Source organism: Equus quagga, unplaced genomic scaffold (genome assembly GCF_021613505.1).
Source record: "Equus quagga isolate Etosha38 unplaced genomic scaffold, UCLA_HA_Equagga_1.0 98600_RagTag, whole genome shotgun sequence".
Taxonomy (NCBI): domain Eukaryota; kingdom Metazoa; phylum Chordata; class Mammalia; order Perissodactyla; family Equidae; genus Equus; species Equus quagga.
This window is the reverse complement of record NW_025804351.1, coordinates 11,805-25,226: the sequence shown is the minus strand read 5'-3', so window position 1 is coordinate 25,226 and position 13,422 is coordinate 11,805. Positions and strand designations below refer to the sequence as shown.

Below are 13,422 nucleotides of genomic sequence, written 5' to 3'. Positions count from 1 at the left end.
TTACTCCTTAAGCACCTTCTTCCTCCAGGAGAATGGGTTCCTAATCCACAGAGCACGGCTCACTCTCAGCCTCAGCCACAGGAGGATGGACTGGGAGACAGCAGACCAGGGGCACAGGAAATCAACACAGAGGAAGTCGGGCTCCAGACCCTCGAGAGAAGAAAACTCACCTTCTGAGAAGATGATGTGGTCGTTGCACTCATCAGAGCTACAGGAACACATAAAGAAAGTCTCGCCAGACACTTTTTTTTCCTTCATAATACACTTTGGAGAAGCAGCATCTTCAAGAACAAATCCATGGTAGGTGAGCTTGGGGTCATGGCAAACCGTCTCTAGTGTTATGTTCTTATCATTCTTTCTCCTGGGGTGAAGCGTTCATGGCAGGAGGGGAGGGGAAAAGAGAATGGATGAGTATGGTCTCTGGACAGAAAAGCAATCTCGACTCTCTTTCCTTCACAAAGTTGTTTCTAACAACAGCAGCTGGTTCCTGTTCTCCCACATGAAAACACGTTGGCCTAGAGTCTCCTGGGCTTTTTCTACTCATTTCAGTTTTTCCTTTGCTTATTTGCAGAACCCACTTAGGTTTAGAAACATGAGGGCTTTCCTTGGGGGCTAACCTGTTGAAGAACTTTACACATAAGTCTTAATTAAATCACGAAAAAGGAGGTCATGGGAAAACAGAACAGGCCTGGTCGTCAGGATGACTTTAATCCTTCCGTCCTCAACGCACTGAAAGGCTCACATTGCATCGCCGGTTGATTTGACAGAATCAGGGTCATGTCTAGCTAAATTGTTCTCAAAGAGCTCGCCTGGGAAAATAGCTGCAGTTCCTCTTTTTTGGTTTGCTGGGCCCCAGCGCAGTGGGTGTGAGGGCATATTCCATGTCAGCAGCTGGCCGTGCTGAGAAAACACAAGAAACTTCCTAGAGAAAGAATGGCACTTTCCCGAATTACAGAAAGGAACAGACGGGAAAAACATCAGAACACATGGAAAAGAACTGCATGGTGTTCTCCATTTACAGTTCAGAGAAATAGTTTATGCTGTCATAGACTAATTACTTCTACACTTAATATCCCATCACATCACATCTTCGGAGCCTAACTCAGCTAAGGGCTCAGAGAATCTTTCATGTGGCATTTTACTGGGCCTAGGAAATATTCAGTCGGCTCTACATGTACATTACATTTAAAAATCACATGATGAATGCCCACTATTATAACTACAAAAGCCAAAATAAAACTCTGGCATCCTTGGAAAACTGTGTTTTTCTGTGCCTGATTCAATCTACTCCCCTCATCAACTTGCCACCTTGGATGATTCTGTCCAAGACTAAGGTTGATCTAACCTCCTTCCTTCCATTTCTCCCCTTTTCAGATAAAAACACCTACGGTCTTGAATGGTATATTCTATATCTGGAGGGGGCGTCTAGGGAAGGGCTAACCAGGTGTTAAATACACAAGAGGTCCAGTCAGTTTTGCGAGTGTAACCCTCCCTGGCAAGGATTCTGAGCGCATGCATATGAGTGCACGTGTGGGCACATGCTTGGGCACATTCACCAACTGCCCACCCCACCCCCAGACACTCACTGCTCACAGCCAGTAAAATGGGAGGCAAGCTGGAAGAAAGAAGCAGCTAAGGTACAGCTTTCACCTGGAAAAGAGTAGGGGCCATACCCACAGGGAAAGAGCAACTTTGACCAGTCCCACCACTTAGTGCTTAACTCAAGGAGACTAAAGGACAAGATGTCAACAAGGGGACAGGAAGACCAGGAGAGAAGGTGAGGATGGAATGGTCCAGCCAGAAATGGAGTCAGTGTTATGTCATCCATGCAGCTCGGAGTTGACTCCAACAGAGGAGCACGTGCCCCTTGGTGAAAGAGCTCAACGGTTCTGGAACTAACCATCCAACAGGCACAAGAGGAGCAAGCCCTTGCTAAGCAGGTCCTACTGTTAAACAGCGACAATAAGAATCCTCACTGTAGGCTGGCTGGCAGGGAACTAAGCGAAACATACCTTGGCATGATCACACAACAAATTATGTATATTTAAAAATCTAGCCATCCTTGACCCCAAATCTCCTGGGAAGTCTTGGCAAAAATGGCGGCCATGAAACAAGAGCACCTCCCTCCCTGCCCCCACAGTTGTGTGCGTGTGTGTGCATGCATGTGCATCCAGGGTTGTTTTGTGGTTTTGGTAACAAACACAAGGCATGCTGACTCCTCTCTACTCCCAGGGAAAAGCATGATGCTGCTTCCTTGTGAAGCTTCTAGAGACCAAGGAATGGGAAAAGGAAGGAACTGTGAGCCATGCAGGAAAGGTGCTTTACAGTCATTGGGCAGCTCTTCCACAACCTCCTGCCTCCCACCTCAAAGCTGCTCAGAGAACCAATGTCGCAGAGAGGAAACTCCGGCAGAATACTTGAGTCTCGGTAAAGTCCTTAAGTGCTTTCTCCACTCCCTCCTGTCACAGTGCCCTCCATGACAGGTGGAGCTAACTTTGCAAAACATCTTTGAACACAGCTGAGCAAAGGAAGGAAAAATACGATGAAATAAAAACAGACTACTTCTTTGTCCTGAAACATTTGCTCTGAGCCATTGAAGAGGTGGTCAATAACCACTAAAGAAAGAACCAGAGTAATGAAATTAATTTTGGTTCCAAAATATTTCTATAATGGAAAGAACTTAAGCATTTTACATGGTATGGGTGCACAACCGACATTCTGTAAATGAATGACTGAATCAATGAATGAATGGACAGGACACTAAAACTGAGAAAGGCATGGGAACGCACTACCAAAGTAGACACCTTCAGTTCCACATCTGGCTGTTTCTAAAACAGCCTCCTGTCTTAGCTTGGGTTCCCTGGCAACAGACTTCAAGGCTGTGAATGTCTGTGCAGGAGGTTTTGGAGATGGACCTGTAAGGCACTGAAGGAAGCAGTGCTGCACAGAGGGGGGAGTTGAACCACAATGCAGGTTGCAACAAAGGACTCAGTGGATCCCTCAGGAGCAGGGATGGCTCATTAGAGCTGTCCCAAATTGAGGGACGCATTTGGATCTCTGCATCAATCAGTCATAGGATGCTGGCCGCCCATCAACAGGGGCCAAACGTGAGGAGAGGCCAAACTGGAATAAAGCAGCTCTGATCAGTGGAAGGGAATTCCCTGGAGGGACTCGGGCGTGATCCCTCAGCAGCCGGTGCTGCCAGCAGCTGAGGGGTCAAGTACTTCAGTGCTGAAGGCATCAGGGGGATGTACCACAGCACCCACCGCACGGCCCTTTCTGCTTACCCACACTCTCGCTCCACAGGAGTACCCGTCTTCGCCAAGACAGGTCAAAAGAACATTCACTGTGTTTACTCTTTATGGCTGGGACACAGAGGAAACGGGGAGCCTTCCTCTCCCCCACAGGCTCCCATTTTCTGAGACTACACAGCCTCTGCTGCACAGAGACTTGATCACAGTCAGTCATCTGGACTTGTACTACAGGGCAGGGAAAATATCTTAATTGGAAGAGCCTGTTTTTGGCAAGCTCTCACACAGTGAGATAGCTCCCAGTGGAGGTTTAAGTAAAGATGGCCAGCAGAGAGAGAACTAAAGAAGGAAGCCTGGGCTCATCCAGTCTGGTGTCTCAATCTTTCCTGCACTAGACTGGACAGATGCTCATCCAGCCTCTCCTGCACTTTATTTGACTCTTTTAGAGACGGAAGGCTGTTCTGCTCTTACGAAACCACGATTATGAAAATGTTTAAACCTATACTGAGCACAAGTCTACCCCCTGGTAAATTTTATGGACCCTCCTCCTTCTGCCCTTCCATTACACAGAACTAGTTTATTCTATTTTCCATGAAACAGATCATCAAACATCTCTCAAGAGAGCCCACGTCCTCTCTTTACTGGACTAACCATGTCTAATTTCCTCAGCCATTCCTCAGATCCCATGCTTTCTAAATCTGTAGTCATACTGGTCCCTTTCCTCTGAACACGATCTTTCTCAAAATGCCTTTTTCAAAAGCCTTGCTCAGAACTGGACATTAATGAAGTTGGCAGGTACAGCAAGCTGTCATGACAGGTCTTTGCTGTTAACACTCCTTTAGTTCTTAAGAACTAAATTCATCTCCTGGTATGTATGGAAATGTGCAAGTTTTTCAGATCTATCATCAAGGGTAACTATATGTAGTCTGGAGAAAGTCTCAGATGACTCATTCCCAGAGAGTGGGAAGATACTGGATTTATATTCTTGGTTGCCAACTGGCCAGGAGACACCTAGGACCCTTAAAAAAAAAATGCCAATAAATTCCAAAGATCAGAATAAGTCTGCAAAGTGCTATATTTCATTAATGAATTTATACATTTTAATAAACTGGGGACCTTTTAATGATCTCTGTTTTGCTTTCATCTCTTACACATACTCTGAATACATGACCAGGAATTAATCAAATGACTCGTGAGCACTGTTTGTGTGTGTATGTCTGTGTGTGCGCGCGTGTGTACTGAGGTGGGGGGAATGGGGCGGGGAGGGAGGGAGGGGGGGAGAGAGGGAGAGAGAGAGAGATAGGGAGGGAGAGAGAGAGAGAGAGAGAGAGAGAGTGGGAGGAGGAATCTACTTAAGAGAACTGTGCAATTCTGAAGAGAAAGATGTAGTGTGTAGCCCACTGGTAGTGTGAGTGACGTGGCCAGGGCTTCACTAAGGAATGGGTTGTTTTCTGGTTCTGCAAAAAGCTTCCCCCTTTTTGACAAGTTTTTTCTTCCAAAAGCCCACCTTTCATCTCCTCTCCTTCCACATAACAAGACTGAGGTTGTCCCAGAAGGAAAAAGGTCCTGGTGTCACTAGGAGTTACTGAAGGGGTATTAACTAAATGACTAGTAAATGGAAATCCTTCCCATTGATACAAGGAAGGGCTTCCAGATTTACTGCAAATATTAAAGGTCATCTCACATGCTGTCACACACACACAAAACACGCACCCACACACATAGATACATGTATGTATGTAGTTGAAAATATCTCTGGAAACTACACTGAATAATTAAAAGAGAAGGAGGCTAAAGGAGAGGAAATAGGATGGACGTGCACACTTAAGGCATGGAGACGCACCAACTCTCTGCTCCACAAGCATACATTACTTATCAAAGGGGAAAAGAATGATGGTTAAAAGGCAGCCTTACCAGACAGCCACACAGACTTCGTGTGGATCCTCACAGATGGATGTGATGCTGCAGTTGCTCATGCAGGATTTCTGATTGTCACAGGTGGAAGATGTCACGTCACAAAATTTACACAGTTGTGGAAGCTTGACTGCACCATTGTTGTCAGTGATCATGATGTCGTTATTAACTAGCCGGGAGGGGAGAGAAAGATAAATTAAATGATTAGATAACTGCTAGGCAGCCTACCAATGAATTCCAATGATGTTATGCAATTTAAAATGCAGTTGATGTTCTAGGAATCAATAGGCAGAAAGGCAACATAATGCCTTCACATCAGATTAGAATTTCCCTCACATACGCAATTTGCGAAAAAGCCATTGCAGGGAGGTAGTGGTTGAGGGCAGGGATGGAGAAGGGGGTTTGAGTAACTTCTTGCCTTTGTCAGAGATTACCATAAGGCACTGTTTCTAATAAAATCTGATCAATTAAGAAACACAGACTGGGGGAGAGTGACGTCAGCAACACAGCAGAGTGAGCTGTTCCCTTTGTCTCTCCCCCTTTGCACTACAACTAAACGGACATTCACTGATCAGCTGAGGATACCCACACAGCACATCAGGATGCCTGAGAGACCCAAGCAGCTAAACATCTGAAGGTGTATGGACTACCTCTGGGGGAGGTGGTGGAGCTAGGTGAGCACTCTCTGGGCCCCAGGCAGTCAAGTACACGTGTGTGACTGTTCCCCCGGCTGGAGTGCTCACAGCACTGCTGAGTGCCCAAGGCTGGGAGTGGGCCTTGGTGCAACTGCAGAAACAGATGATGGAAGCTCTGAGCCCGTGTGTGATCATTTCCTCTCCAGTGGGAGAGTCCACAGGGCTGCGTGGTCCACAGGGAGGCTGGTGCAACCTAGGAGCAAATGGCAGTAGAGCTGCGAGCCTGGGGTAATGAGCTCCTGGCTGCCTCAAATGCTGCAGCCCTGAAGGGAGCAGAGTGACTTGGCAGGACTACGGGAGCAGGCAGCAGCAGCCATGAACCTCTACGTGATTGCTCTCTCATCTAGGGGGAGAGCCCACAGTCCCATCATGGTCCCAGGGAGTGGCTCTGGCTCAGACACAGTAGAGAGGCCCGACCCAGCAAGCACAAGAGCTGGTGTGACCTAGGAGCAGACGGTGGCAGAGCTACAAGTCCAGGCGAACAAGCTCCCAGCTGCCACAAATGCCCATAGTACTGCCGCAGCCCTGAAGAGGGGAGCATGCCTTTGTGGGACTGTGGGAGCAGGTGGCAGCCCTGAGCCCCTGCATGATTTCTTTCCCATTCAGTGGGAAACCCCACAGGGCAACTGCCATCCCAAGGAGTGGCCAAGGCTCGGACAGGGATCATGAGCTAGCAGGGATCATGGGGGGCTCAGATTACACATCTGCTGTCCCACCACCCCATGGGGGCAGGTGGAACCTGCGACCAGATATTATCACTACATGATGGCACAAATCCACTCCATAAAGTGGTATGAAGAACTTATTAATACTCCAGACCAAGAGGAAAAAGACAAACACCCAGAAATCAATCCTGAAGGCATAGAAATCTACCATGTAAATGACAGAGAATTCAAAATAGCCATCATAAAAAAACTCAATGAGTTACAAGAGAATTCAGAAAGACAGTTCAATGAAATCAGGAATGAAATTAATGAACAGAGGGAATTCTTCACAAAAGAGATCAAAACTAGAAAGAAAAAACAATCACAAATGTTGGAAATGAAAAACAATGGATGAGATAAAGAAAAATCTGGAGTCCTTAAATAACAGAGCTGATATCATGGAGCACAGAATTAGCAACATAAAGGATAGGAATAGAGAAATGCTTCATATGGAGGAGGAGAGAGAACTAAGACTAAAAAGAAATGAAGAAATTCTCCAAGAAATATCCGACTCAATTAGGAAATGCAACATAAGGATTATACATATTCCAAAGGGAGAAAAGAGGGAGAAAGGAGAAGAGAGATTGTTCAAATAACAGTAGCTGAGAACTTCCCAAACGTGGAGAAGGGGCTGAAATTACATGTAAATGAAGCCAATAGAAGTCCTAATTACATAATGTAAAAAGACCTTCTCCAAGGCATATATTAGTAAAGCTGGCAAAAGTCGATGATGAAGAAAATATATTAAGGGCAGCAAGGTAGAAGAAAATAATCTACAAAGGAACCCCTATCAGGCTTTCAGCAGATTTCTCAGCAGAAACCTTACAGGCTAGGCAAGAGTGAAATGATATATTCAAAAGTCTGAAAGATAAAAACTTTCAGCCAAGAATACTATATCCAGTGAAAACATCCTTTAGCTATGATGGAAAAATAAAAACTTTCCCAGATAAACAAAAGTTGAGGGTGTTCATCACCACTAGACCTCCCCTACAAGATTTCATCAGGAAGGCCCTCATATCTGAAAAAATTTTAAAAAAGAGTTACAAAGCCTTGAACAAGGAGATAAATAGGTGGATAAAAGTGGAAAACTGCAGCTCTCTATCAGAACAGATTAGGAAACACTTAATTATAACTCTAAAGATAAAGAGAAGAAGGGGGCCAGCCCGATGGTGCAGTGGCTAAGTGCCCATGTTCTGCTTCGGCAGCCTGGGGTTTGCCGGTTTCGGATCCTGGATGCAGACACAGCACCACTTGGCAAGCCATGCTGTGGCAGGCATCCCACATATAAAGTAGAGGAAGATGGGCATGGATGTTAGCTCAGGGCCAGTCTTCCTCAGCAAAAAGAGGAGGATTGGCAGCAGATGTTAGCTCAAGACTAATTTCCTAAAAAAAAAGAAAAGGAAAAAAAATAAAGAGAATGAAAACATCACAAACAAATATAATCTCTGCATTTTAACGACAAATTCACAACATATAATAGATTAAGTTGTGACAACAACTTAGAAGGGGAAGAGGAAGGGATGAAACTTGCTTAGACTAAGGGAATAAGAGGCTATCAGAGAATGCACTATCTCATCTATGAGATCTTTTGTACAAACCTCACAGTAACCACCAAAGAAAAAACCAGAACAGAGACACAAATGATAAATAATGAGAAAACCATCACAGAGAGCCACAAAACGGACCTGGCGGTCTGAGATACATGAGATGAGAAACAAGGCAAATGCAAAACAACAGGAAAAAAAGGTGATAACATGACAGCTGGAACCCCTCATATATCAACAATCACTCTAAATGTAAATGTATTGAATTCCGCAATCAAGAGACACAGAGTGGCTGGATGGATTTTTAAAAAGACCCAACAATTTGCTGCCTCCAAGAAACACATCTCAGCTCTAAAGACAAACACAGGCTTAGAGTGAAGGGATGGAAGATGATATGCCAAGCTAATGGCAAACAAATGAAAGCAGATGTTGCCATACTTACATCAGACAAAGCAGACTTCAAGATAAAAAAGACAATGAAAGATAAAGCAGGGCAGTATATAATGATAAAAGGGACACACCATGAAGAGGACATGACACTTATAAATAAATATGCACCTAACATAGAACTACAAAGGACATAAAGCAACTATTAATTGACCTAAAAGGAGACATTAACAGCACACAATAATAGTAGGGGACCTTAATACCCCACTGTCATCAATGGATAGATCAACCAGGCAGAAAGTCAACAAGAAAACAGTGGAACTAAGTGAAAAACTAGACCAGATGGACTTAATAGATGTATATATAGAACACTTCATCAAAAATTAGCAGAACATACATTCTTCTCAAGTGCACATGGAACATTCTCAAAGATAGATCATATACTGGGAAGCAAGGGAAGCCTCAATAAATTTAAGAAGATTGAAATCACATCAAGCATCTTTTCCAATCAGAATGTGAGGAAACTAGAAATCAACTACAAGAAAAAAGCTGGGGAAGTGACAAACATGTGGAGACTAAACAACATGCTACTGAACAACCAATGGATCCTTGAGGAAATTGTAGGAGAAATCAAAGAATATCTGGAGACAAATGAAAATGAAAATACACCATACCAATTCATATGGATTTCAGCAAAAGTGGTCCTAAGAGGGAAATTCATAGCAATATAGGCCCACCTAAACAAATAAGAAAAATCTCAAATAAGCAATCTTAAACTACACCTAACAGAACTAGAAAAAGAAGAACAGACAAAGCCCAAACTCAGCAAAAGAGGAAAATAATAAAAATTAGAACAGAAATAAATCAAAACCAGAAAAAACAGTAGAAAGTATCAATGAAACTAAGAGCTGATTCTTTGAGAAGATAAACAAAATTGACAAACCCTTAGCCAGACTCACTAAGAAAAAAGGGAGAAAGCTTAAATAAATAAAATTAGAAATGAAAGAGGAGAAATTACAACAGATACTACAGAAATACAAAGGATTATAAGAGAATACTATGAAAAACTATACGCCAATAAATTGGACAATGTAGAAGAAATGGATAAATTCTTAGACTTGTACAACCTACCAAAACTAAACCAATAAGAAATAGAGAATCTGAATAGACCAATCACAAGTCAAGAGATTGAAACAGTAATCAACAACCTCCCCAAAAATAAAAGTCCAGGGTCAGTTGGCTTCTCTGGAGAATTCTACCAAACATTCAAAGAAGATTTAGTACCTATCCTCCTCAAACTATTCCAAAAAATTGAAGAAGATGGAGCACTTCCTAACACGGTTTTTACAAGGCCAATATCATCCTGATCCCAAAGCCAGAGAAGGACACCACAAAGAGAAAAGTGCAGGCAAATATCGCTGATGAACATAGATGCAAAAATCTTCAACAAAATATTGGCAAACTGAATACAGCAATACATCAAAAGGATCATACACCATAATCAAGTGGGATTTACACCAGGGAAACAGGGATGATTCAACATTCACAAATCAATCAATGTGATACACCACATTAACAAAATGAGGAATAAAAACCACATGATCATCTCAATAGTCACTGAGAAAGCATCTGACAAGATCCTACAGCCATTTATGACAAGAAAAACTCAATAAAATGGGTATAGAAGGAAAGTACCTCAACATAATAAAGGCCAGTTATGACAAACCTACAGCCAACATCTCACTCAATGGGGAAAAACTGAATGCCATCCCTTTCAGAACAAGAATAAGACAAGGGTACCCACTCTTACCGCTCTTATTCAACACAGTACTAGAGGTTTTGGTCAGAGCAATTAGGCAAGAAAAAGACATAAAGGGTATCCAAATTGGCAGGGAGGAAGTAAAACTTTTGCTGTTTGCAGACGATATGATTTAATGTATAGAAAACCCTAAAGAATCCATTAGAAAACTATTAGAAATAATCAACAACAGCAAAGTTGCAGGGTACAAAATCAACTTACAAAAATCAGTTGCATTTCTACATTCTAATAATGAGCTAACAGAAAGAGAACTCAAGAATACAATTCCATTTACAATCACAACAAAAAGAATAAAATATCTAGCAATAAATTTAACTAATGAGGTGAAAGACCTATACAATGAAAACTATAAGACATTGTTGAAAGAAACCGCTGATGACATAAAGAAATGGAAAGATATTCCATGCACATGGATTGGAAGAAGAAACATAGTCAAAATGTCCATGTTACCTAAAGCAATCTACAGATTCAATGTAATCCCAATCAGAATCCCAACGACATTCTTCACAGAAATAGAACAAAAATTCCTAAAATTCATAGGGGTCCAAAAGACCCTGAATAGCTAAAGCAATCCTGAGAAAAAAGAACAAAATTGGAGGCATCCACAATGCCTGACTTCAAAATACTACAAAGCCATTGTAATTAAAACAGCATGGTACTGGCACAAAAACAGAGACACAGATCAATGGAACAGAACTGAAAGCCCAGAAATAAAACCACACATCTATGGACAGCTAATCTTCGAGAAAAAAGCTAAGAACATACAATGGAGAAAGGAAAGTCACTTCAATAAATGGTGTTGGAAAAACTGGACAGCCACATGCAAAAGAATGAAGGTAGACCATAATCTTTCACAATACACAAAAATTAAGTCAAAATGAACTAAAGACTTGAAGATAAGAGGTGCAACCATAAAACTCCTAGAAGAAAATATAGGCAGAACACTCTTTGACATCAGTCTTAGAAGGATCTTTTCAAATACCATGTCTATTCAGGCAAGGGAAACAAAAGAAAAAATAAACAAATGGGTCTTCATCAGACTAAAGAGCTTCTGCAAGTCAAACAGAACTGTGAACAAAATGAAAAGACAACCCACCAACTGGGAGAAAATATCTGTAAATCATAAATCTGACAAGGGGTTAATCTCCACAATATATAAGGAACTCACACAACTGAACAATGAAAAACAACAACTTGACCAAAAAATGGGCAGAGGATATGAACAGACATTTTTCCAAAGAAAATATCCAGATGGCCAGCAGGCACACGAAAAGATGTTCAACATCATTAATCATCAGGGAAATGCAAATCAAAACTACAATGAGCTATCACTTTACACCCATTAGAGTGACTATAACTACCAAGACAAAAACAAAGGTTGGAGAGAATATGGAGAAAAGGGAACCGTCATACACTGCTGGTGGGAATGCAAACTGGTACAGCCACTATGGAAAACAGGATGGAGATGCATCACAACAAATTAAAAATATAAATACCATACAATCCAGCTATTGCACTCCTGGGGTGTTATCCAAAGAACTTGAGATAAACAATTCAAAGACACTCATGCCACCCCTATGTTCATTGCATCATTATTCTCCACAGGCAAGATGTGGAAGCAACGCAAGTGCCCACCGACTAATGAATGGATAAAGAAGATGTGGCATATATATACAATGGAATACAACTCAGCAACAAAAAAAGACAAAATCATCCATTTGCAACAGCATGGATGGACCTTGAGGGTATTTTGTTAAGTGAGATAAGCCAGACAAAAAGAGACAAACAGTATGATTTCACTCATATGTGGAAGATAAACAAATACATGGACAAAGAGAACAGATTAGTAGTTACCAGAGGGGAAGGGGGCTGGGAGCGGACATAATGGGTTAAGGGGCACATATATATTATGACTGACAAATAATAATGTACAATTGAAATTTCACAATGTTATAAACTACTATGACATCAATAAAAAAAATAGGAAAAAAAAAGGAAACACATTGCATAGTACTAGGTGCTGGGAGCACAGTGAAAAGTACCCTTAAGGAAATTATAGTTCAGCTGGGTGGACGGACAAGGAAACAGACTAGGAGAGGGTAACCCAAAATAGAGAGAAGCATGGAGGATGTGGGAGCCAGACAAGAGTCACCACCCAGATGGGCAGAGAGAGGTCAAAAGGCAGCAGAGCTGTGAAGTGCAAAAGGGAGTTGGCCAGCTCAGAGGAGTCACTGTCGGGGAAGGACGGTGCCATCACTTTCCTGACCTACACCCCAAAGAGCTCTAGGACCTTCTTTGCAAGGGATGGCTCTGACTTCTCTGCTGCCTTGAGGGAAGTCAGTTGGTTAACCAATGCTGACCGAGTGCCTCCTAGACACAATCCCAAACACTGGTGAGGCATTGGAGTCCTGCAGGTGACAAAAACCTGAGTTCCACCTCAAGGGTCTGCTGCCTGCTGCCTCAGTGATGTCAGCCCTTGCCTCAGCCGCCACCGCTCACTCCTTCCTCGCGAGCCCTCTTACTGCTTCCTCATTATTTTTTAGGACATACAGGCTTTTCCTGGAAGAAGCCAAGTTCCTTCCTTCCTCTGACCTTGGCCTTGCTACTCTCTTTGTCTGGCTTCTAGTCACCTTTATGGTCTCTGGGTAAATGTCACCTCTTCATCCTAATGCAGCCCACAAGTAGCTACCATAGGACTTGGATATTCTGCTCAAAGTAACTCCATCACTTCCTTGCTTAGAATCTAGCCACCAAAATGCCAGCTCCATGAGACCCTATCTGCCTTCTTCACACACTGTGTCTCCAGTGCCAAGTAGAGGGCCTGTCACATAGAAGATATGCCAAAATACCTATGAACAAGGGAATAGAGGCAGCCATAAAGGAATGAACATTTGGCCCTTTATACCAGAGGGCAAGGATACAGACTTTCTTCACTCACGTCACAGAGTGTGATTACAAGGCAACATTCATTCACAGTCACCAATAACGTATTCAACCCAGACTGTTGCAGCGGCACGTATGCTGGGGCAGAGAGGGAATAAACACAGCACAGACCCCCTGCCCACCTTGTTCCTCAATGAGAAACATTTCCATTGGCAATGGTGGTCA

The 13,422-nt window shown here is 42.8% G+C and overlaps 1 protein-coding gene across 1 annotated transcript; it reads right to left on the bottom strand.

The window, feature by feature from the left end:
* Positions 1 to 63: 63 nt before the first annotated feature.
* Positions 64 to 5,330, bottom strand: LOC124234640 (TGF-beta receptor type-2-like; the record flags this gene model as incomplete). The annotated part of the gene is made up of 2 exons (XM_046651957.1): positions 5,166 to 5,330; positions 64 to 361 (listed from the first exon to the last, which is right to left on the bottom strand). Coding segments are annotated over exons 1-2 (453 nt in total), but the record flags the coding sequence as incomplete, so codon positions are not given.
* Between the last annotated feature and the right edge of the window lie 8,092 nt (positions 5,331 to 13,422).